The 25,608-nt window shown below is 37.6% G+C and overlaps 1 protein-coding gene across 4 annotated transcripts in view; it reads right to left on the reverse strand.

Moving 5' to 3' along the window:
• The window catches only part of DCAF1 (DDB1 and CUL4 associated factor 1), a 78,205-nt gene that overhangs the window by 35,243 nt on the left and 17,354 nt on the right, over positions 1 to 25,608 (reverse strand). For all 4 annotated transcript variants that reach the window (XM_036738026.1, XM_036738024.1, XM_036738025.1 and 1 more), the window contains exons 4-8: positions 16,723 to 16,796; positions 15,571 to 15,684; positions 10,003 to 10,140; positions 8,384 to 8,887; positions 7,877 to 7,978 (exon numbers count right to left, since the gene is read on the reverse strand). In XM_036738026.1, coding sequence (XP_036593921.1) covers positions 7,877 to 7,978; positions 8,384 to 8,887; positions 10,003 to 10,140; positions 15,571 to 15,684; positions 16,723 to 16,796 — 932 coding nt within the window. The remainder of the gene's footprint in view (positions 1 to 7,876; positions 7,979 to 8,383; positions 8,888 to 10,002; positions 10,141 to 15,570; positions 15,685 to 16,722; positions 16,797 to 25,608) is intronic.

A 25,608-nucleotide genomic window follows, 5' to 3' on the forward strand; every position in this document is an offset into this window, starting at 1 on the left:
CCCATTTGTGTCATTTAATATAACAAATGGTCTATATACTAACCTTAGCTATCTCTGCCACTGCCTTAGCCACTGATGAAGCTACTATCCTTTGCTATACTAGGACATCAGGAAGATTAATTTTTTTTTGGAGAGGGGAAGGCAGGGCAATTGCAGTTAAGTGACTTGCCCAAGGTCACACAGCTAGTAAATGTGTCAAGTGTCTGAGGCCGGATTTGAACTCAGGTCCTCCTGACTTCAGGGTCGGAGCTCTACTCACTACGCCACCTAACTGCCCCAAAGATTAATTTTAAAATAAGAATTTACAAAAAATTATCAAGTACTACATAGAGAGTTAATGCTAACTAAGAATCCATTTCAGAGAGACCACATACCTTCAACTTCTATGTACTTTCAACAAACCTCTGACATACACATTAAACTAGGTACAATCATTCTTCCTAATTATAATTCCAATTCATTCAACTTTTAAGAAGTCTTTCCAATGTCACACTTATGAATGTAGAAATATCGTACATTAATTCCTTTTACCTTTCTCAGATAAGAATAAGATACCAGAGCTAACCTTATGTAATCAAGTAGGAAATTTCAGGTCAGGCCAAATGCCTCTTCTATTATTTCACATTTATTAATCAGTAACTAATGATTTCTTAACTTGAATACCCAGAGGAAAAAAAATTTGCTCAACTATCCTTGTGGGCTGAAATGTTTTTAGTATTTAAGTGTAAGATTATACTATACTTCTCAATCTCACACCTCTTCCAAACTTAGACCTTGAGCCAAAGGACCTTTGACTCAGATGCAAGACTTTGATAAACTAATTCAAATTAGGAAATTGAGGATCAGGCAGAGGCACCCAAGCTACAAACTATGTGCCTATATAGTGACAGAAAACCTTCTTTTCATAGCTTTCGTAAAACGATGTGACAAAAACCGACAACTTTTTTGATTTAAGGTAGCTATCTAATCTGGGAAAACAAAGAATTTGACCATTTCTGTTTCGAACACAATGGTAGCAAAGTCTTCAATTTAATTTAACAAACATTTATTAAATATACATATGCATAACCCTATGCTAGATCACAGAACATTAGACTACAGGCTAGAAAGGACATGAGGCCCAGAAACGCAGATTTTCACAACAATAGCAATAACAACAACTAGCATTTGTATCGCACTTTAAAGTTTGTGAGGCACTTTACAAATATCACCTCATTTTATATTCACAACAATCCCAGAAGATGGGTGAAGGAACTCAGGCAGGCAGTGATTCAGTTCTTTGCCCAGGTTCATACAACTAGTGATTGTCTGAGGCTAGGTAAAACTCAGGTCTTCCCGAACCCACGTCCAACACTCTATCTACTGAGCTGACTACAATTATACAGGTTACAACTAGCAGAATATGACTTGAACCCCAGCCTCTAATTCCAAATCCAACATCCTTTCCATTGCATCATGGTGGCTCCCTAAAAGGGATTCAGACAATCATAGATAAGACACAGTCCAACCCCCCTCTTAAAATCTAAGAGGGGAATATACCATATTCAAGTCAATTTCCTGCCTCAGTTCCCTGAGTCCAAGCATCTTCAATATCTTCAACCACAGTGGAAATGTCTTAGACAAAAAATGAATATTATCTCATCACCTAAGAGGGACGGAAGATTTCCAAAAGTGAAAATTCTACCAAGTGTGATTGACCCGAAAGGGAGGAGGGAAACATCTAAATAGACCAAAGACACTACACTGAGAGCTCTCCAATGAGCACATTTTCTTAAAAAAACTTATATAAAAGACGAAGGGAAGAAAAGAAGAGGTCTATAAGAATAGTGTCAAAAAAGCTAAAGTTTAAAATGAGTTCAGGCTCCAGAAGGTTAAACTAAGATCAACAGATAAAAGTTACAGAGTGACAAATAGAGGTTTACTTTAAAGAACTTTCTAACTTTCCTGTCTAAAAATGGAATGGGTTGCCTCAATTAGTGAGGCTTATCACTCAATGACAACTTATTAGGGATACTGTACCAAGAAATATACACAAAACTAGCTGGGCTCTAAAGGCCTTTACAATTTGAAGATACCATGAACGTTTTCCAATTGATAAATGGTCAAAGAATATGAACAGGTCATTTTCGGAGGAAGAAATCCAAACTACCAATAGTCATATGAAAAAAATAACCTAAATCACTAAAGAAATGCAAATTAAATAAAATGTGAGGTTCTACCTCGTAGCTATCAAATTGAAATAGTTAACAAAAATGGAAAATGACAAATTCAAATGGGGCTGTGTGAAAATTAATAATACACTGTCAGTGGAACTGTAAACTGGTTCAGCCATTGTGAAAAACAATTTGGAACTATGCCATAAAAACTATTAAACTGTGCATACACTTTGACTCGAAAATACCACTACAAGGTCTATACTCCAAAGACATCAAGAGGAAAAGGGACCACGTGTATATTGATAGCAGTCATTTTTGTGCTGGTAAAGAATTAGAAATTTAGAAGATGCTCATCAACTAGAGAATGGCTGAGTAAGTTACGGTGTATGAATGTGATGGAATATAACTATGCTATAAGAATGAAGGGGGCAGTTTCAGAGAAACCTAAGAAGACTTGCACAACATGATAGAGAGTGAAGTGAGCAGAACCAGGAGAAAACTTATACAATAACAAAAATATTGTAAAGAGAAACAACTTTGAAAGACTTGGGAACTCTGATCAACACAATAACCAACCACAATTCCAGAGGACTCATAATAAACATGTTGCTCACCTCATGACAGAGAAGTAATAGATTCAAAGTTTAGATTGAGACATATATTTTTGGACATGGCCAATGTGGAAATTTATTTTGACTATGCAAGTTTTTAACAGTTTTTGTTTTTCTTGCCTTCTAAATTAGGGGATGGGTGTCTGTGTGTGAGAGAGAGAAAGAGACAAAGAAGGAAGTTTCGTGTGTAATTTAAAAAAAAAGACTATGAATTCCATTTTTTTAACCTAGTCCCCACCTCAAAAATACCACCAGTCCTGTAAAAAGCCCTCCATCTAATGCCCAACCTACCTATGCTGTTCTGGCCCACCATAGGGGGTGTGGAGGAGGGAATGACACAACAACTCCAACTTCTGGCCTATCAGAAACCTGAAAAGGACTGACTACTCTGGATACTATAAAGAGGGTGCCTCTCACAGCCCTGCGTCACATACCTCCTTAGCTTCAAGTCACCATATACAAAATAATCAGTAATTCCTGAACCAAGACAGTGCCTACATTTAATGATGAATACTGATAAACATTTTAAAAATATAATGTACAAAGGAACAAGCTATTTCTTACAGTTCCTTTATGATATTACATATACTCTCGACTAATTACACTCATATTCATTACTGCCAGGCTCAGGCTTCCTAAATAACAAACTACAAAACTGCAAATTAGTCACTCCCTTAACCTTGTCATTAAAGATGCCTTGAGTCACATCTCCAATTATGAATACTGAAATCTTAGTTCAATGGTCTTTCCATTATACTACACTACCACTGAAGAGACCTGGGTTCCAGGCCCAGTTCTGTCTGTCAAAAACTACTTACTTTATCACATGCAGTCATTTAATCAATCTGTAAAATGAGGATAATTACTTTCCTCCTAATTGTTTTATAGGGTCATTGTAAGGACTAAATGAGAACCTGAAAAAACACTTTGGGGAAAAAAAACATTCTATTTTGTGTTGTTGCTGGAAATTGAAGTGCAAATGATAGCTAGCTCTTAAGTTGCAGGAGTTAAGTGAATACCTCTGGACTTTAAGGGCAAATACGCAGCTCTTTTACTTTATATATTACATAACTAAGAAGAAAGGCTTCTGTCCAACACGCCATTTATTATTTGTACATGTAGCTATGCTCTGTCCTCTGCAGAAATGCAGCTGAGCTAGCAGTTTCACAACATCCTTGGTTATGATAGACTTTTGAGGTTCAAGTTTGTTTTTAGACAAGGTGGTCCACTTATTGCGCAACTTCCCTATGTTTCTTGTATAAACAAACTTTTTAACCATGTGCATCAAAATGCCAGCCAGCCCCCTTACCTAACTTTCCTTCCTCCCTGACTCTGCCTTCTTGGGGCTCTGTTTCCCCCAAAAGGGGAACAAGCAGGAAGAAGAAATGGCCCCCATGTTCCTAACCACCAGGACAGCCCCAGGAAGCTGTAACATTCAAGGATGTAGTTGTGAACTTTAACTAAGACGAATGAGGGCAGCTGGCGGCCCCTCATAAGGACTTGTGTGGGGAAGTGCAGCTGAATCACTACAGAGCAGGGGCTTCCCATTTCCAAAGTCATTATGATCTCCCAGCTGGAGCAGGTACCCAGTGGCTTCTGTCAAGAGATTTACAAGTTCCAGAATATGACACATTCGTACTATCAGAGGCAATCCATCTGGTTTTCACCACGTATCAATATTCCAGCCAGAATGTACTACCAGCTCTTTACTGAACATGACATTAGGGACATTCTGTTGTAGTGAACAGAACATTATACTCAGTCGGTTGGACCTGGGTGGGAATCCTACCTGCGATCCTTACTCCCCGTGTGACCAGAGGTAAACAATTTAATCTCTCCAAACTTCAGGTTTTTTGTGTGTGTAAAATGAGGATATTTCCACCTGTCTCACAGGGCTGTTCTGAGGGTCGAATCAAAGAATGATATAAAATACTTGACAAAATATCAAGCACTTCTGCAGCTATCATTATGATGAGGATGATGATCACCAGCCTCTAGGCCAGCAGCACTCCAAAACGTTTTGCTCACAGCATGGTCTTTTTTACCTTAGTGACCATGACACACTGAACACTGAAGTTAGCAACAAAGAAGAGTAGCTGGACACTTGGACCTCCAGACCCATGACCCTGGCCTTGGGATTCCCCCAACTCTGCAAATAAAGCTTCTGTGGCACCTGTACCCCTGGGGGACCATGATGACTCTGTGTGCCCATCTGGGCCACTTCCCAGGCCTGTAACACCCTTCCTTCCTCGTTTTTGCTTTCATATTCCTTTGACTCCTTTAGGGCCTGTAGTCAGATGCCACCCCTTTCATGTAATATTCCCTGATCACCTCTGCAGTTAAAAGTATTTTCTCTTCCTCCTAAAGTATTCCCAGAGCATTTCATCTTGATCTTTACTCTGCACCATCACACTCTGTGCTGTGTAGAAATCACATCTTCCATAGCAGAATGTAAACTCCATACAGGCAGCATTTCATATTTTATCTTTGTATCTCTACTGTTTAACCCAGGACTGCACAACCTGCAGCATCACGAAAAATGTAGAGGAAAACATCCTTCGTATGTAGAGGAAATCCTATGGTGTGCAACAAGCAGCCCGAGGGTTGTAAGCGGCCCACAGACCTGCAGGTTGTGTAGGCCTGGTCTAACCCAATGCTTTCCTTGCATACAAACGGTAGGGACTTAATAGAATATTTGTCAAATGACTGTACTCCGGACTCATTAACTCTTTAAAAGCATTTTTTATTCTTTTTTTAATTTCTTTTTTTTAATCTCACCACAGTGCCTAGTACAAGGTTCTAAACATTATTTAAATAGGTTCCAGTGAGTACCTTTCATGCTTTGCCCCTGCTGCCCCCAGAGAATATACTAGAAATGGCATCCCTGAGGGTCCATGCAATCAGTTTGACTTTGTTCCCTAGCACTGGCAGCATGCTGGGATCACGGATCACAAAGCCCTGAGGTTCCAACATAGTATGGAGAAGCTGTCATGGGATCTACCCTACTGGATGCTGAGTCCCATCAAGGGGACATTGTACATAGTAATGAAGGATGGCTCCTACCTGGTTTGGAAGGAACTGGAAAGGGGCTTCACAGAGAAGGCCCTGGTGTTCCTGGGACTCTATGCAGGGCAACTAGCTCTCAACTAAGCCTGACCACCCTTTTTCTTTAGTGCTCACCAAATGGACAGGAGCCTGGTGGAAATCATCCTGAACAATGGGGCTGCAGTGGCTACCACCCTATCCTGGTATGCCCAATTGCTTCCCACCTCATGTACCTAGCCTGACCTGGATGGTGATGGCCTAAATTACTCTGTCTGGAGGGATGACAAAGACAAAAAGTGTTGCTATAATGCAGAATAAAAGAGATCTATAGTTTCTGGTTTTGAGACAGGTCTCAGAAATGAAACGAGAATGTTGCTAAAGTTGACTTCAGGCTCTCAATTGGAAGCCTTCTCCATAAGCTGGCCAGCTTGACAAAAAAGAAAACATATTCTCTCTGTAGTCGGGGGCCACCCAAAAAGTGGCATCTCATTTTAAAACTTCTCTACTGGGGTTTCAAAATATAATATGAAAATTGAGCTATGACTAGTTCCAACTATTTAAATGACCAGGAGTTCCACCATAAAACAACTCTCATGTCTGTCAGCAATAGAACCAAGCCAAGCTTGGTCCCACCATTTTGGCTATATTGTAGTGGCTCATCTTCCCAACTTTAATATACAAAATAAATGTCTCAACAACTATGTTATGACGTAGACTTGTGATGTAGATCCTAGGATATTTCTGAAAATCACTTAAGTATATACAGAGTCTGTTCAAGGGGAGATCAGGTGTGTGGCCTGGGAGTCCCAAAATCACAGCATCTAGAGAATCGAATGGTCCAAGCCATACCTCAAAGGAATTCTCACTGAAACACACTCAACACCAGCCTCTGCTGGCAGAGCTCTAAGGAGAAGAATTCCACTCCCCCCCACTAAGCAGCACATTCTATTTTGAGGCACTTTTAATGGACCAGGAATGATTTCCTGCCATCCAGCCTCAACGTGCATCTCCACAGCTTCTTCCCACTGCCTATGGTTCTGCAAAGAGAACAAAGCTAGTCCCACTACAACTTCTATATCACAGTCCTGTGTTTCTCTTTCAAAAAATCTTTTTTCATAGTTTGACAATTTATCTATTAGTAATCTTCCTTGCATAAAAAACAAAAGACATTATTTAAATTAGTATCTACTTTGTGACAGCGTTATATTTTAAAGGGCAAAAGGACTTAATAAGAAATGGGAGTGGTTAACAAGCTATCATGTGTCTATGTATATTCTTTCATTTCTATTCAGTGTCAATAAATAAAGATGCCCTAAGGAGAGCAAGCAGTGATCTCTGGTTTCTCCTCTAACTTGATTAGTTGTTTTTTTTATTTTTAGGTTTCTAACTGTTCTGACTCAATGCAGGAGAGAAGTGCCTCAATTCAACAATTAGCAATGGAGATACAGAGACAAAAAGCAATAGTTTCTGCTCTTAAAGAACTGACTGTCAAGAAAGCAGGTGCTCTCTAACACTAGAAGGACCAAGAGAGTCAACTGGTGCAAAAATGTTCTAATTTTACTTTGAAATAAAAATGTTCATCCTATTATCTAATTTGTTTGCCTTATAGATTAAAAAGCATGTACTGCATCATGGCTTGGTATTCATAAATTCTGGTCATTCTAATGTGAAATAATGTTTAGAACACTGTACTAAATACTAGAGATAAAAAAGAGAAGAATTGATCCCTACCTTTAAGGAGTTGATGATCCATGGAGGAGACACTCACTCAACAATTATATTAAGTGCTTACCATATGCAAGGAAGGTATGGCACGGAATAAATCCAATATGCAAAGTCAAAGTACTTTTACAGGTAATCATCCCTTTTGTCTGATAAATATCAATTTTTCACCAGTTTTTGTTATAGTTACTACACTTTGATTACAGTTCTGCTACAGCCATTTGGAATAATGTTTTTGCAGCCCACATACAATGAAAAGTAAAGTGTGCATGCAGCCTGAAGAAATGCTAAATGTGCCAACAGATTTTATCTAACCAGTACTCTTTATATTCTACAATTTACCTTCAGGGCCTCAAAGGTGAGCAATACATCATTCGTCCTTTTCAAGTCAATATAGAACATCATCAGCTCCCGTGATCCAAGCTGCATGAAAATGGGAAGCAGCTGAAAGAACAAAAAGAGTAAAAGTCTTTTGGGGTTACCCTCCTAACATTCAGTTTCATCCTATGGGGATAAAAGACTTGACCTACTTTTTCTACTCTTCCATAGGAAGATGAAAATATAAATGAAACCCTTTAGGCTCTTCAGAAGGAAAAGAGGCTTTATTCAAGTCAAGAAACAAATATTGCCATTTTCACTAAACAAAAAAAAATTTAATAGAAATACACACACACACACACACACACACACACACACACACACACTGCAGAAGCCTTTGCTAATTCAATTCAGAAAAAACTCATGCCTCATACTATCACAAATAGTATTTCTTACTATAACTCATCTCCCCAAAATATACAGAAAGCTTATCTCAACGGAAAAAAATACATTTTATACCTCTATACATACCTCCTGATACTCTCCTAGTGGGGTCAAGTACTGAAGAATAAGTCGTTGCTCTATAGCAGAAGTCAAAGGATAAAGGGTATAATTAGTACCAATAACCCAAGGGGACATTTCTGACCAGCTGCTGTTAGAGAGTTCAACAAACATGCGTTCTGGTTCAGAAGTGGAGAAGCCCAACTTTTGTTTGGCCTTTCTGAAGCCATCTCTGTCACCCTGTTTTGCCATTTTACTTTTTTTCAACCCTCCATCCTCAAGTTTGGTGGTTGAATTCACTCTGCTACTGGTCTTATGGCCTGAATCAAGGTGAAAGGAAATCTCCATATCCCCGGAGGTCTCCTCCTGCTCTCCATCCATTGTCATTTCCCCATAGTCCATGTCTACCGCTTCCTCATCCAGTGGCAATAGCGGTTCTGAGGACAACTTTCGAGGGCTGGGACGCTTATTTTCCTGCCGTAAAGTCATTTCATGCACCTGCAGCTCCCTAAGTCGCCGGAGCACTAAAGCCACCTGTAAACACAATTAAGAAAAGTGAGCAACACCAATGAACACTGCCTTATTCTGCAATCTTAGTTCAGCAACCCTAGAGTTTAATAGAAAAAAAGAGCTTCTAAATCTCACTACTACAAATAAATAAAATTAAATTGCATCATTATATTTGCTGGTTTAAAAATTTTACTTACAATCAGAAACAAGTCCCATCCATTTCCCCATTCCCCGGATAGTCCTTCCCTGAGAGCATTTACCTTTAGTTGTGAAAGTAATATTTGCCAAATATTACTGAAGTGCAGGAATAAAGTCATGACCATAGAAAAAAAATTTATTTTTCTACGGGATCCAATAAAGACAATGGTTAAAAAGAATGTCTCATTTTTGATGTAAATAATTACATATGATTCTATAAAAGAAATCAATATCAACACACCTACTTATATAACATATTAATCGTTGGCTACAGATGCTTGGACCAAGCAAATCATACCACTGTACCCAAAAAGAGACATGAGACACATTAGCAAAATTTTAAGAAATTTCTGTGAAAACAGACTGTGACTACTTTCAACAACTTTCATTTGTTATTTTCAAAGTCCACATGGCACTAGAAATAAGTACTGAAATAGGTGCATCAACATGTCTAATGAAACTGTACAAATAAACCTTTCCCCAAAACTACCTAAAATTTGCCTACCCCTCCCACAAAATGACAGATGACTCCTGCACTTATTTTTTTAAAACAAGACAAAACAAAAACAAAGCATTTCTTTCTAGTAATCTAGCAAAAATAAATACTTATCCTGGACAAGCTGACAAGTAACTTATTTAAAAGACAAAAAATATACACTTAGGGCAAAGAAAGATGAGCAATTAAGATAAGGAACACAGTACTGAAAAGTTCAAGAAAGAATATCACACATTACAATAAGGAGAAAAGGTAAAGGCAGAATGTCCCACCAGAAGACATCCGTGCCACTATAACCACATCAAGCACAGCAGCAAAACCACCTGCCTGATGACAAACAGGTGACATTCGCATCAGATTTAAATGGCAGGAAGGAATTTTTATTTACAAAGCATCACCATCCTTCTCCACCTCCACACAAAATTCATTCCAAACTGGTCATTACCAGCTGTGAGTTCTCATCCCTATAGTTGGCAGCAATATCTTGGTTTTCCATAGCACCTCCCAACAGTCCAGTAGAATAAGTCCTCAGTGGTTGATCAGCCTCTCTTGCCCATTTGAACAGGTTCTCAACAATTCCTTCCTACAGTTTAAGGGGGAAAAAAAGAACGATTCAGAAGGCATACCTTTTCAGAATTCATCTAGATAAAATTCTGAATTTTCCTCATTTCCTTTCTTTCCAATTCCCTCTCCTTACTCAGATCATCATCCCCAAGTTGGAATGCTTTATTTTAAAATTCCTGAATATTTAAGATACATTTCTGAGCAATTTCCAGTCATTATCATGGTTAATTTTTGCATACTACATGAGGCAACAAAAGAAGGCACAGACTGCCTCAAGGAAAGATCACCTACTATTCATGTCACTGAAATAGATATCCTAAAGAAGGCACTGCACTTTGATATCTCCCCAGATTAAATTGTATTGGGCATATGACTTCCCCCAAATCCAATTACAGCCCTAACCCATTGCAATGTCTACCCTGATGAAGTCCCCTGCAAACCCAGCTTCCTAGAGTTCAGAGAGAATGCACTAAAAATATCAATGTAACCATACACTGGCCCTCTATACACTCATACATAGCTCTCACAGGACCTTAGAGGGTGGAAAAATCCAAACAATTGGGTCTTCTTTCATCTTAAAGCTAACAAACTCACATCTCCTGCTCCCCTAATCTCTGTGATCCAGGGTCAAAACCTGAGGTACAAAACTATTTTTCTTGTTACTTCTGCCCACAATCTCATTCCCATCCAGTCCCATCCCTTCCTAGTTCCTATCCTCTTCTACCTTCCTGTTCCACTACAACCTCTGGAATACCTAACTCTGTTATTAGCAAGCTTCTTTATATTTCACCTCTCACTCTTTTATTCTGACACTCATGATAACTTGCACTCTCTAGAAGATATCACATCCCAGAATACCCTCTCTACTGTGATTTGCTCCTTCCCTCATCCCTCATGACAAACTGGATCAGTATTCAACAAACTCGTTGCAAACCACCACCACTTCTAGACCCACCTTCTCCTGTCATCACTGTGAAACCTCTCCTCTTTTGAGACTGACTTCATTTAGAGTTTTATCACCCAGTCCACATCTTTGATACTATAATCTACTGACCTCTAGGGTACTTTTCCTCCTTTCTAATGAAGCTCAATACCTGGCTCCTAGCCACACTTGTCATCATATTTAAGGACTTCAATATACACAGTGATTTTCCCTTGAACACACTTAGCCTCCCAGTTCATTAATCTCCAACTCTCATGAAAAATCTTTACTCTACCTCTGCTATCTACAGGAGCGATAATACTTTAAATTCAATTCAATGAGTACTGATAAAGCATTGAATATGTGTTAGACACTGTATTAGATGTCAGGGACACAAAAACCAAAATGAAAACTGCCTCTGCCCTCAAGAAGTTTACATTCTACCCATCATCAACAACTGTGCCATCTATGTAATCTAAAACCTGAAATTATCAATTTAGATCAAATGGCTCCTCTCCTTCTACTTTTCACCCTGTTTCACTTTCCTTAAACTTTACTTTGTCCTCACCATAACTTAAACATTCCTCTATCCCTCTCTAGCCTCCCAATCAGTCATCCTTCTTCTGGTCTCACTGTCCTTGGCTCATCTACACACTGTCTACCTCTGAATCCCTGCGCTCCCTTGTTCTATTGCCACTCACATACCTTGACAATCTTCAACCCTGGTTATGACCAATATCAACTGTCTCTGTTCCTATTCTCAGACTTCTTAAGACCACTGAAGGAAGTCATACTGGCACATGATTAGACCTCTTAAAATAACAAGGGCTGACATAGATAGATATTTGAAAGGCAGCATGACACAGTAAACAGAGGATCAGTCTTGGAAATAGAAAGACCTGAGTTTAAATCCTGCCTCTAACACACACTGTGTCACCATAGGCAAGTAACTTAACAGTTCTGTGACCCCAAGCAATTATCTAAGACTAAATGTAAATTACATGTGAGTTGCTGATCTGCATTAATGGAAAGAATCTGCATATCACAAGTTCCTGACAACAGTGAAATCAAGCATGTGGACCAGAAAAAAAGAAAGAAAATATAATGTGCCAAGCGCTTTACGTAATTAGCTTCTCTAATACCCACAATAAGTTTGTGAGGTAGGCACTAATGGTATTTTCATCCCTATTTTCTAAATGAGGAAACTGAAGCTTCCAAGGTTCTCAGTGACTTTTCCATGATCACAAAGCCAGTCAGTATCCCAGGCGGGCTTCAAACACAGTTCTCCTCAGAATTTAAATTCAGTGCTCTTTCCTCTATATCGAACCACATCTCCAAATCATGTTATTCAGTTTCGACTAAACCTTCACTACCACATGGTTGTCGTTTTGTTGTTCCCTTTTTTTTTTAAACGATGGTTGGTTCACCAAGCAGGGCAAAGAAGAGAGACAGACTTGGAAATTAAGGTATTTTAAAAACAAAAGTTATCAATAAGACAATTAGACAGACAGCCCTTTGTTTCAAGGAGAAGCTTGGGAAACTACAAAGTCCTTTTAATGATCCCAAGGTGATCCAATCCTCTAGTAGTTTAGTTCCTGGCCCAAGTCACTGCCCATTTGTAGCATTTGACCAAGATAAATATACTGATAGATGAGCTCTTTAGGTTGTTCCTCTAAATACATGTCATAGTATGGACAATAGGAACTCTTTATTTATTTGTTTTTTCCTGTGCGAGTGATCAGGTTAAACTCTTTTGAATGATTGCGAATCTCATCTAGGAGATTCTGCAGTGTTCCTACAACCAGGAAAACCAGCAAAGTCTATAAAGAAGAATATTGAAGGCCCTCATCTAAAAAGAATACTTTTATGACTTAGATTCTGTGCTCAATATCCGCCACTACAAGAGCAAACATAAAACTACCTGTTTTATGTTAGATTTGATATTAACAGTGATGAATTCACTTGCAAGGAATCTTGCTTAATTTTGAGGTATGTAGAGGGGACACCCTGTTGGAAGAGAGTCTAAATTGGTGATGTACTCTATTGAATCAAATGCTTTTTAGTCAACAACCAATAAGCACAATGGGATCTTGCATTTGTTACATCTATCAATCAATGATGGCAAATATGTGGTCTGGTACAGAGTTTCACTTACATAATACCAAGTATGACCTCAATGCATATGTAGATTATTCTAATAAAAATTCTGTAGATGGGAAAATATGTGTGTATGTATGTTGGTAGAAGTCGAAATTTTCTTGATCACCTTTTTTTGGGTACTGAAGACAGAAATTTTTCCTATGCCTTTTGTATCTCTCCTCTTCAGACACTGGGAGAATCAATCCTTTAATGTCCCCATGATCTTACAGTCTCCAGCAGTTGTTTTCCCCATCTTTATTCTCTTCAGTCCTACCTTCTACATCTTCTATAAGTACATCTGGGGCTACAGATGTTTGAATGCAAGTAAAATGGCTCCCTTGATGGAGAAGTGTTATAAAAAATTTTTGCAGATCTTTTTCATTTTTCATTAATGCACTGTCCTCTTTCCAGTCATATCTTTAGATGCACTCAGAATGACTTTGCTAAATTGAACCCATTGCCAAGTTTTCTTTAAATTGTTTTCACCCTTTACTGAAAGTCTTCATCCTAAGACTTTACAGACAAGTTTACTGTTTAAATTGGGGTTGCATTTGGCTGCTATCTCCATTTGACCAAAAAGTGAACTGTTTGCTAAGGCACTTCGGCATCATCTAGTCTACTTGAAAGCCTAATAGCAATACCTTCACCTAATTTATACCTACCACTGAGATTTTCAGACTTCATCTGACCCAAATTTAAATCTTGCCTTTAGGTAAGATAATAGTGGCTGAATCTACTTGCACAAATATTTAGGACAAAATATCTGTCTACTACGACCAAAGTCTAGCATTAAAATATTTGTAATGACGGACTGATTAATATATAGACAGATAGACAGATAGGTAGATAGGTAGATAGGTAGATAGGTAGATAGATAGATAGATAGATAGACAGACAGATAGATGGATGGATAGACAGGCCATTTATCAAGTGGTTCCTATGTGTCAGGCACTGTGCTAAGTGCTGAGAATATAAATACAAGCAAAAAGACAGTCCCTGCCCTCAAGAAGCTTACATTTAATACATAAAAGGAAGCTGAAAAGGGGAGAGGCATGAACATGAGAATGAGAGTCCAGGAGGTGTCCAAGGAATCACAGGCTGAACCAGGTTTGGAGAGAGCATGGCTCACTCCATAGGAGCCAAAATCCATAAGAAAATGACACAAATTCATGAGTATAATCCTTTCCCCAACAGATGACTACACAAAGGATAAAAACAGACAATCCTCAAAACAATTAACAATTCCACAAATTATCAATAACACATGATTCAAAAACTACATAAAAAGTATTCAAATTCTTTACTAGTCAGAAGAATACAAATTAAAACAACTCAGATACCACATTCGGATTACATTAGCATAGACAGTTAAAATGATGAAATGTAATACTGGTGGGGTCTTGTAAAAAACAGGTATACTATTACACTGATTATAGACCTGCACCACTGGTGCAATCCACTTGGAAAGCAACACATAATACAACAAGCACTACAAAATTTTCTACCCTTTGATCCAGTATGGAGTATAGGTATTACTGACAGAAAAAAACTGTATAAAAATATTCCTAACATCACTTGTAATAGCAAAAATCTAACAATAATCATATGACCAATAACTATGTGACTAGTTGTCTCAAATTGTAATGTGACTGTAAAGGGACATTACTGTGTCATATACAAGAAATGAAAAGGGTGAAAAACAAAAAGAATTATGGGAAGACTTATATAAAGCAATGCAGTAAAGACAGTAAAACTAAAATTGTGTGTGTGTGTATATATATATATATAAACACACACACACTGACTACAGCTAGGTCATCAGTGGATAGAGTACTGGGCCTAGAGTCAGGAAGACTTAAATATAAATCTGGCCTCAGGCACTTCTTAGCTGCATGACCCTAAACAGTTTCCACATATGTAAAATGTGGATAATAAGATAATAAGAGCTTACCTCTCAGGGATGCTGTGAGAATAAAATGAGATAATATTTGTAGAGTATACTGCAAACCTTATATTATATAAATGCTAGTATAATAATTAAATTACTACTATTAACAACAAAATTCTAGGAAAAACTACACAGAAAAGAAAAATTTCAAAATGAGAAAGAGAAATAATGGGATGACTTACTATGATATTAAACTTAATATACACATATTTTTTAAAACTAACAGAGTTTTACAATTTTCTGTAAAATGTTTGTTCTTGTTTATATATGAGTAGTCTTATTAAAGGTTAAATTTATAATTTTTTTTAATGTGATGTCTCTAAAAACATTAAAGTAATAGATTTCTTCAAGCATAAATTGTGTACATTATGTTATAAAGTACATAGTGGTATAGAATTTTAGAGATTCCTAAGTTAAACACCTTTCCATAAATTAGGTACCTTTTCTTGAAAGACAACAGCAGTTTCCAGCCCAGGCATGATATCTAACAAGAGTCTGCAAGCAGCAGTGTTCAAAGGAGGCTCTCTGCTTGTCATCACATATGCATTCACCAACTATAAGTAGAAATATAGGAGTAGCACTAGTTAGAAATTCAATCTAGGCAAATTAAGGCAATCAATGTAATAAATTCCTTCATCAAAAAACTGTGAAAGAGAACACTCTCAATCAATACCTAACCCTTCAATTATTATAGGAAACCTTCAAGTACACAGCATTGAAAAAGTTAATAAAGAATATGTAGTTTTTACAACAATGTCCTCAAAATATAATAACATAACATACTTAGAGAAAAATTGCATGATGAAAGGCAACTTTTAAGAAATGACAACTCAGCAACTACAGAAGTAAAGGATATTCAAGAGAAATGGGCTAGTCAAGTAAGAGAAATTTCCCACCCAGTTATCATATATGTCAGCCACAAGGGCTGGAAGAGGCACTATATGTCACCAGATCCTTATCAATGACTAATCAACAACAACCAGGGTCTCTGAATTCCAAAAAAGTTTATATAAACAGATTTACAAAAAGGATAGAATGATTAAAACTTCAGGCTTTACAGCATAGCATAATTCCAATTCAGAAGAAAGACCACAGGAAAAAAACCAAATGAATAATTATTGAAAACAAAACGTTGTGCTAGAAAAAACGAAACCTTTTGACACCTCTCACTTGATGCTTTTACAAAAACATGGCTACTCTTAAAAACCAATTACAATGAGCCACATTCCTCCATTACCATAACCCCAGGAATAGAGGAATGAAGTAGATACCCACATGCTTAGCTCGAAAATCTAGTAAACTAAAAAAGAACCTTGGGATGTCTCATGGATCACCTTGAAGCTAAATAAATTTAAAGACGAATGAGAGAACACCTTAAGCGAAAAACTAGTACAAATCTACTACTTGGGATGCTCATTTAATACTTTTCTTCCAAATAAACCAACATTGTATAAAATAAATCCATTCCCTCTGATTCCCACTTGGTGCCACCTAAGTCACTAAGATAAAGTAAATTAATTACAAAAGATAATGAAATTATAACATTGGCTGTTTACAATATAAAGAAGAAGTAAATGAAAAAGCAAACCTACTGCATTCATGAAATCATCATTCTTGAATAGTATTCTCAATAGGTGGCCCAACATACATTCTGGATCAGCTCGACCTAACAAGACAAAAGGGGAGGAACAAAGGTATGAATTAGCCATTCCAATTACTTCTACATAGTCGGAATGCTCAAAGGAGACCGAAGATATTGATAATTTCTTTAAAAGTAAGAAGGGGAAGGAGAAACAAAAATAAAAACAATCTGGAAAAAATGGATTTCGGAAGTATTTCACAGTCAATCATGCAGTAAACATTTATTAAGGGCATTCTATGTGTCAGGCCCTGTGCCAAGCAATGGGAGTACAAAGAAAGGTAAAGAACAGTCGTTGCTCTCAAGCTACAATCTAATGGGAAACACAACATGCAAACAATTGGGTACAAACAAGATGGATACAGGATAAATTGGAGATAATCAAAAGAGGGAAGGCAATAGAATTAAAGAGGGTCAGAGGAAAGGCTTCCTGCAGGAGGTAGAATTTTAGTTGGGACCTCAAGGAAGCCAAGAAGCAGAAATGAAGAGTGAGAATATTTTAGTATGGCATTTTTAAGGGCAACTTTTGAAGTGCACCATGTTATTTTTCCTGTACTAGATGTGCAGTCAAAGGACCTGGATTCAAATCTCACTTTATTTAACCTGTGTGATGCTGGGCAAGCCACTTAACATCCCCGGCCTCTGTTTTTTTCAACTGTAAAATGAGAGTTGGACGACATATCCACAATTCTCTTGCAGCTCTAAATCTATGACCCTACGAATACTGGTCTAACAAAAAATAGGGCTGAAGAGGCTGTATCATAGGAGGTTAAGAAAAAAGATCTAGTCTTCCTGCCAAATACTAGGTTAAAAGAGGCATAATGAGGAGACTTTTGGGTGTACAAAGCATGCGGCTGGAAGAAGAGGCTGATTTCATGACCAGAATCTCCCAGAAAAACACACAATAGTCACATCTCCTTCCACTAGCAAAAACATGCCCCCCAAAAATTCACCATCAATCACCAAGTTCTAGAGAGGCGACTGTCACTGACACTTCCATTTCTCACCTACACTCTTGAGTAGAGATAGAGAAGAGAAGGAAGCTGTTGACCTAGAGTGTGTGAAATAATAATAATAATAGTATCACGTTTACTACGCACTCCACACTGTACTATACACTTTATAAATAGTATTTCATTTGATCCTCACAATCACTATGGGAGGTATGTGCCCTTATTATCTCCATTTTACAGATAAGGAAACTGAGGCAAACAGAGGTTGTAACTTGTCCAGGGTCACACACCAAGTGAATGTCTAAGGCTAGATCTGAACTGAGGTGTTCCTGACTCCAAGCCCAGTGCTATATCCACTGAGCCATCTATTCGGCCCTAAGTATGCCCAAACTAAGGTTAAAAGAGAGGGGTTTTTTTATTTCAATAATCACTGTTATGCATTAATTTAATTAAGGCCATCATTTTAGTTTCTTTTTGGCTTAAGAGGACAAAACCTCACTGATATTCAGTTTAGGGTTACAGGAAAAAAAAAGACTGAGAGCCGCAAAGAACAGAGCAACTATACTGTTGTTTGACTGTAAGAGGAAGTCACAAAGGTGTATTAGTGAATATAAAAATCAAAAACATAAAATGTTTTAAATTTCAAGAATCCTTGAGATCATTTAATCCATAACCCTGAATTTTTACAAACTAAAAAACTAAGACCTTATGTTGTTACTACTAACAGAATTTAATATAACTAAGATCTTTAAAATTAATTTTACAACTTTAAAAGAATAGAAATCGTTCTGTCCTTTCCATTTCTCCATGATAACTTCCGGCATTTTCTTCTAACATCTGCCTATTTCCTAATCTTCTTCCATAATTCCCCCATTTTAATAATTTTACATTTACCTTCAGATTTCATCACAGTCTCAGGCATTTACTGAGGTTTCAACTAAGAGTATTTTCATTTCTGTAAAGTTACACGTGGGAAAATCTAGTGAAAGTATGGCAGAGGAAGTAGTATGAACTCTTTGAACATTCTCATTTTGGAAGGCCTAATTAATATACTTGTGTCTGAGAACAAAACTAACATTATGGAAGATGCCAGAAAAATCAAGTGGTTAAGAAATTATTTTTTCCTTTCATGTCTTCCACCTTCAGTCCTATTATTCATAAATACACACAAAATTTCAGATTTATTCAAAAAAGATGGTAGGTATGGCACAATGGGAAGAGTTCTCTATCTAAAATCAGAACCTGGGTTCAAATCCTGACTCTATCATTTACTACTCGTGTAACTTAGGAGAAGCCACAATTTCTTTGTGCCTCAGTTCCTCTTTTTTTTTTTTGGAGGCAACTGAGGTTAAGTGACTTGCCCAGACACAGCTAATAAGTGTCTGAGGCTACATGTCCTCCTGACTCCAGGGCTGGTGCTCTAGCTACTGCATCATCTAGCTGCCACCTTTTTTTTAAGTTTCTCTTTTTTAAAAATGAGATGAAGTCTTCCTTCCTTCTTCATCAATAAAAATAACAACCAGGAGAACTGGGGGCAGAGCCAAAATGGCAGAGTAAAGGCAGGGCCTTGCCTGAGTTCTCCCAAATTTGCCTTCAAACAACTTTTAAAAAACACCTCAAAACAGATTCTGGAGTGGTAGAACCAAAAAAAAAGATGAGGGGAAACAATTTTCCAGCCCAAGACAATTTAGGTCAGCAAGAAAGGTCTATCTCACTGGGGTGAGAGTGAAACGAAGCCAGTGCAGGCCATACCCAACAAGCCAGCAACAGACCTTGGGGACAACTACATAGGCTGCAGCAGCTTCCAGAGCTCTCAGCCCACGGATGATAAGGGGGTCAGGCAACTGATCAAAAGGAGACTACAAAGGACCCTTTGCTGGCACTGAGTGCAGGACCCTATCACACTGCTCATACAGGGTTTACAGGTCAGTCCCAGGATGAGGATGAGCACTAGCACACTAGAATGTATGGCCAGAGGGCAGCAGGAGACCCCAGTCACAGCTGCAGGATGGAAAACAGTGCTTGTGGTCACTCACAGTCTAGAACACATGCTAGGAGAGCAGTGACTACACCTCTCCTTAGAGGATACCACCTTGAAAAACTGAAAACTCACAAACCCCCAGATCTAGCTTTGAAAATACCAGCACAAAAAACCTGAGATTTGGGATAGTGCCTCCTCCACCCTGGGAACAGAGCCCAACTTTAACACAAAGTTATAAGTCAAGAAATAAGCTGGAAAAATGAGCAAGCAACAAAAAAAAGGAACCTGACCATAAAAAGTGTTACTACAGTGACATGTAGGATCAAAACACAAACTCGAAAGACAAGAAAGTCAAAACAGCTACATGCAAACCTTCAAAGAAAAATGCGAATTGGTCTCAGGCCCCAAAAGAATTCCTGGAAGAGCTCTACAAGGAGCTCCTCAAAATTAAATAAGAAGACACCTAGAGGAAAAACTCAGAAAACAAATGACAGTCAAGCAAGAAAATCAACAAAAGAGAGTCAACAGCTTGGAAAAGGAGGTACAAAAACTACTCAAAAAAAGAAAACCTTCAAAAACTAAGAACAGGCCAAATGCTAAAACAGTCAGGAAACTCCATTCAAGAGAATAACTCCTTAAAAAGTACAACATGACCAATAGAAAAAGATGGACAAAAATTCAGTCTTGAAGAAAACAAATCCCTAAAAACTAGAATTGGACAAATGGAAATGACAAACATCACTGAAGAAAATCATTCCTTATAAATTACAATTGGGCAACTGGAAGTTAATGACTCCAGGAGACATCAATAATCACACAAAATCCAAATAATTAAAAAATACAAGAAAATGGAAAATATCTCATTGAATGACCTGGAAAATGAGAGATCCTTTAAGAATTATTGGATTATCTGAAAACCATGATGAAAAAAAGAGCCTAGGCATCATCTTTCAAGAAATTATCAAGGAAAACTACTCTGATATCCTAGAACCAGAGGATAAGATAGAAATGGAAAGAATCCTTTGATCACACTTCCTGAAAGAGATCCCAAAATGAACCCCCCAAGAATACTACAGACAAATTCCAGAACTTCCAGGTTACAGAGAAAATATTACAAGCATCCAGAAAGAAACAATTCCAATATTGTGGAGCTAAAGACAAGACAACAAAAGACTCAGGAGCTTCTAAATTAAAAAATCAGAAGCCTGAGAATATGATATTCTAGAGGGCAAAGGAACTTGGATTAGAACCAAGGATCAACTACCCAGCAAAACTGAGTATAATCCTTCAAGGGAAAAAATAGACATTTAATGAAATAGAAGACTTTCAAGCATTCCTGATGAAAAGACCAGAGCTGAATAGGAAACCTGACTTTCAAGTATAAAACTCAAGAGAAGCATAAAAAAGGTAACATAAAAGAAAAAGCATATGGAATTAAATAAGCTTAAACTGTTTACATGAACTTTTTCCTAATAACTCTGATATCAAAAATGGAATGTATCTAAAAAAATAAAATTAAGGAGTAAGAAAGAGGTAGGCACTGGGAGAAGGGGGAAGGGAGAGGTTAGAATGGGAAAAAATATCTCACACAAAAGAGGAATACAGCACTTTTACAGTGGTGAGAAAAATGGGATTGGGGGGTAGTGGACAATGTTTGAACCTTACTCTCATCAGAACCGGGTCAAAGTGGGAATAGCATACACACCCAGTTGGATATAAAAATCTAGCTTATCCCACAGGGAAGTAGGAAGGGAAGCAGATAAAAGAAGGGGAAAGGGACTGAAAAGGGAGGGCAGATTGGGGAAGACAGTGATCAGAAGCAAAACACTTTTGAGAAGGGACAAGGTGAAAGAAGAAAGGACAAACAGGGCCTGGGGGGCAAATAGGATGGAGTAATCATAACTGTAAAAAAAATTACAAAAAGTTTCTCTGATAAAGGCCTCATTTCTCAAATATATAGAGAACTGAGTCACATTTATAAGAATATAACTCACTCCTCAATTGACAAATGGTCAAATAATATGAATAGGCAGTTTTCAGAAGAGGATATCAAAGTTATTTAGAGTCATATGAAAAACTGTTCTAAATCACTACTGATCATATGCAAAAAACAACTCTAAGGTATCACCTCACACCTGTAAGATTGCCTAAAATAACAAAAAAGGAAAATGACACATGTTGGAAAGGATATGGGAAAAACTGGGACACTAAAGCACTGTCGGTAGAGTTGTGAATTGATTCAACCATTCTGGAGACAATATAGAACTATGCCCAAAGGGCTATAAAACTATTCATACCCTTTGACACAGCAAAACCACTACTAGGTCTGTATCCTAAAAAGATTTAAAAAAAAAAAAGGAAAAGGATCTATATGTACAAAAGTATTTATAGCAGCTCTTTTTTTTGGTGGTAAAGAACTAGAAATAGAGAGGATGCCCATCAACTGGGGAACAGATGAACAAGCTACGTTACATGATTGTGATAGAATACTATTGTGCTATAAGAAATGGGAAGCAGGATGCTTTCAGAAAGTCATGGAAAGATTTACATGATGCAAAGCGAAGTGAGCAAAGCTAGAGGAAATGTACACTGTAACAGCAATATTATATGATGATCAACTGTGAATGACTTAGCTATTCTCAGCAATACAATGATCCAAGACAATTCCAAAGAGCTTGGGATGAAAAATGCTATCCACCTCCAGAGAAAGAACTGATGGGGGTCTGAATAAAGATCAAAGAAATCTTTTTTGGGTTTGTTTGTTTTTTTTGGCAGGGCAATTGGGGTTAAGTGACTTGCCCAAGGTCACACAGCTAGTAAGTGTGTCAAGTGTCTGAGGCTGGATTTGAACTCAGGTCCTCCTGACTCCAGGGCCAGTACTCTACTCACTGCACCACCTAGCTGCCTCCAAAGAAATCTTTTTTAAAACTTTGCTTTTCTTGGGGTTTTTCTGGGTCTGTTTTCTTCTTTCATAAGATAACTAATATGGAAATATGCTTTGGATGACTACACATGTCTAACCTATATCAAATTGCTTGCCTTCTCAATGAAAAGAGTAAGGAGTGAATTTGCAACTCAAAAATTTTTTAAATGAATATTAAAAAGTTTTTACATGTGATTAGAAAAAACATATATTTTTTAAAAATAAAATGAGATAAACTGGAGTAAATAACCTCTAAGGTCCCTTCTAGTTTTAAGATTATGATGCTGTGTGAGCTGCTTGTCTTTGTATCTCCAGAGCCTAGGACATTGCCTTGCACGCGGCAGACATTTTAAAAATGTCTGTTGAGTTCATTCAATTAGAATTCCGGTTATAGGACTTATGTTCAGCACTTACATTTCTCCTAAATATGATATCTTTAGCAAAATTAATAATAAAGAGGAATAGCCAATAGTTCTGACAACTAGCAATGGAAGAAAAAACACCACCAGCAACAATGATGACAACAGCCAGCATGATATAACACTTTAAGGTTTACAAAGCATTTTACAAATACTATCTCATTTCATCCTCTCAACAACTCTGAGAGGTAGGGACTATTTTTATTCCCATTTTATAGATGAAGAAACCAAGACAGAGGTTAAGTGACTTGACCCGTGTCGCACATTTAGTAACTCTCTAAGGCCAGATTTGAACTCAGGTCTTCCTGAGTCCAGGTCCAGCACTCTGTCTAACACTGCACCACCGAGCTGCTTCTAAAACAGCAATGAAGTTCTCTGTACCTGACAGAACTTCAGGATCTGTGCCATTGAGAACATAAAATCACAATGTCTTTGTTCCAGGAAGCAATCTAGAATTACTAGTAGAAAGATCACTAAATCCTATCTATTCTTTGACCAATGCTACCACGACTTGGCAAGTACCCCAAGGAAGTCAAAGGAAAAGGGAAAGGTCATTTATGCACAAAAATATTTACAGCCTCTTTTTTTGTGATGGCACAAAATTAAAAACAAAGTGTGTGTCCTTCACTAGAGAATAGGTGAGCAAGTTATGGAATATTAACATAACAGAGACTTACTATGCTGGGAGAAATAACAAATATGAAAGCCAGTAAAATCTGACATGACTTGATAAGGGTAGGCAAATAGGTAGCATAGTGGATAGAGTGCTTGTCCTGAAGTTCAAAGCACCTATGTTCAAATCCTGCCTCAAACACTTATTAGCCATGTGACCTAGCTATGTGGCAAGTCACTCCACTTTTGTCTAACTCAGTTTCCTGTAAAATGGGGATGATAATAGCACCTACCTCCCAGCATTGCTGCGAAGATGAGATAGTATTTTTAAAGTGCTCTGCAAACTTACACACTATATAAGTGTTAGCTATTACTACTGTACGAACTATGCAAAACAAAATAAGGAAAACCAAGGGAACAATCCATGTAATCACATCACAAAGGAAAGCAACATTGATAGGTACCAGAACTCAAATCAATCTCGACTTTGGAAATCTAAGGCACACTTTACTGTCTGTCAGAGAAGTGACAGACTTTATTTAGAGTGTAAAGCATACGTTGTCAAACATGGCCAACGCGTTGATTAGTTATACATATGACATGAGAGGGCTCTATTGTGAAGAAGTATCTTTGGGGAGTTAGCTATTTAAAGAAAGAAAAAAAGGCTTCAATACAATTTTTTAAAAATAAAATAAATGTAAAAGGGATAAGGAAGAAAAAATTTAGGGAAAAGGTTTCAGAAGAGCAAATGTATAAAAAGAAAATGAAGGGATCTTTAGATAAAGTTATTTATGAAGACTGATAAGAAAAAGATATATATGGCAGGACAAGTAATTTGGAACAAGATAAATCAAATACATATTTTCCAGGAAAACGTGCTGCTTTCATTTATATCCTGCTGAAAATATAGTTTATATTTTGATAAAAACAAATTACAAGAGGCTGTAACAAGATCTTATGAGATCTTAAGCTTATTTGTCAAAGACTAGTATATGCATCCCACTAAATTATACCAAATCATAAACTAAAGCAGGTTGTGTTATTTTGAGGTTCCATTATAATTTGTTGTTAAGTCATTTCAGTTGTGTCCAACCAACCAAGAGTTTGTGACCCCCATTTGGGGTTTTCTTGACTAGAGTGGTTTGTCATTTCCTTCTCCAGCTCATTTTAAATATGAAGAAACTAAGGCAAACAGGGTTAAGTGATTTGCCCAGGGTCACACAGCTTGTAAGTGTCTGAGGCCAGATCTGAACTCAGAAAGATGATGAGTCTTCCTGACTCCAGGCCAGCACTCTCTCCAGTGCGCCACCTAGCTGCTCATTTCCTTCCATTATAATTAGCCCAAAGTAAATAACCAAAATTACTATAAACAGTACAATCTAGCAGAAAGAGCACTACAACCTAAAGAGGCAGGAGATACGCACACTATTTTAGGCTCCAGCACCAACTCCACAACTTAGGGCAAGTTATTTAACACTCTTTTACAAGCCTCTAAATGTCTAGAATTTTGAGCTATAAGGACCTGATCACAGATCACCCAGTTTAGCCTTCTCACTGCTGTCCAGTGGGGGTTGCAGAGGCTAGAGTGGCTTGTGAAGGGTCAGGCCCATGTTTCAGCCCTGCTCCTTGGATTCCATGGCCAGCAGTCTTTGCACTACATCCCAAGGATGCTGCCAGACTTTCTCTGTAACAATACAGTGCATAATTACAGCTACATCTTATACTCTCTATGAGACTACAAGTGCCACGACAATAGGTATCACATCTTATCTAAACTTTGTATCAACCCTAGGTCTAGCATTCAGCAGGCACTTAATGTTTATAATTATTGTGGTTATAGAATAAATGGCTGCTTTGTTGCCAAAGTTACACAATTTGTAAAATAGGTATGTCATTATCTAAAAAATGTAATGGTTTAAGGAGGAAGAAATGAAGAATGTGAAAAAAGATC

This window comes from Trichosurus vulpecula, chromosome 9 (assembly GCF_011100635.1).
Source record: "Trichosurus vulpecula isolate mTriVul1 chromosome 9, mTriVul1.pri, whole genome shotgun sequence".
NCBI classification, from domain to species: domain Eukaryota; kingdom Metazoa; phylum Chordata; class Mammalia; order Diprotodontia; family Phalangeridae; genus Trichosurus; species Trichosurus vulpecula.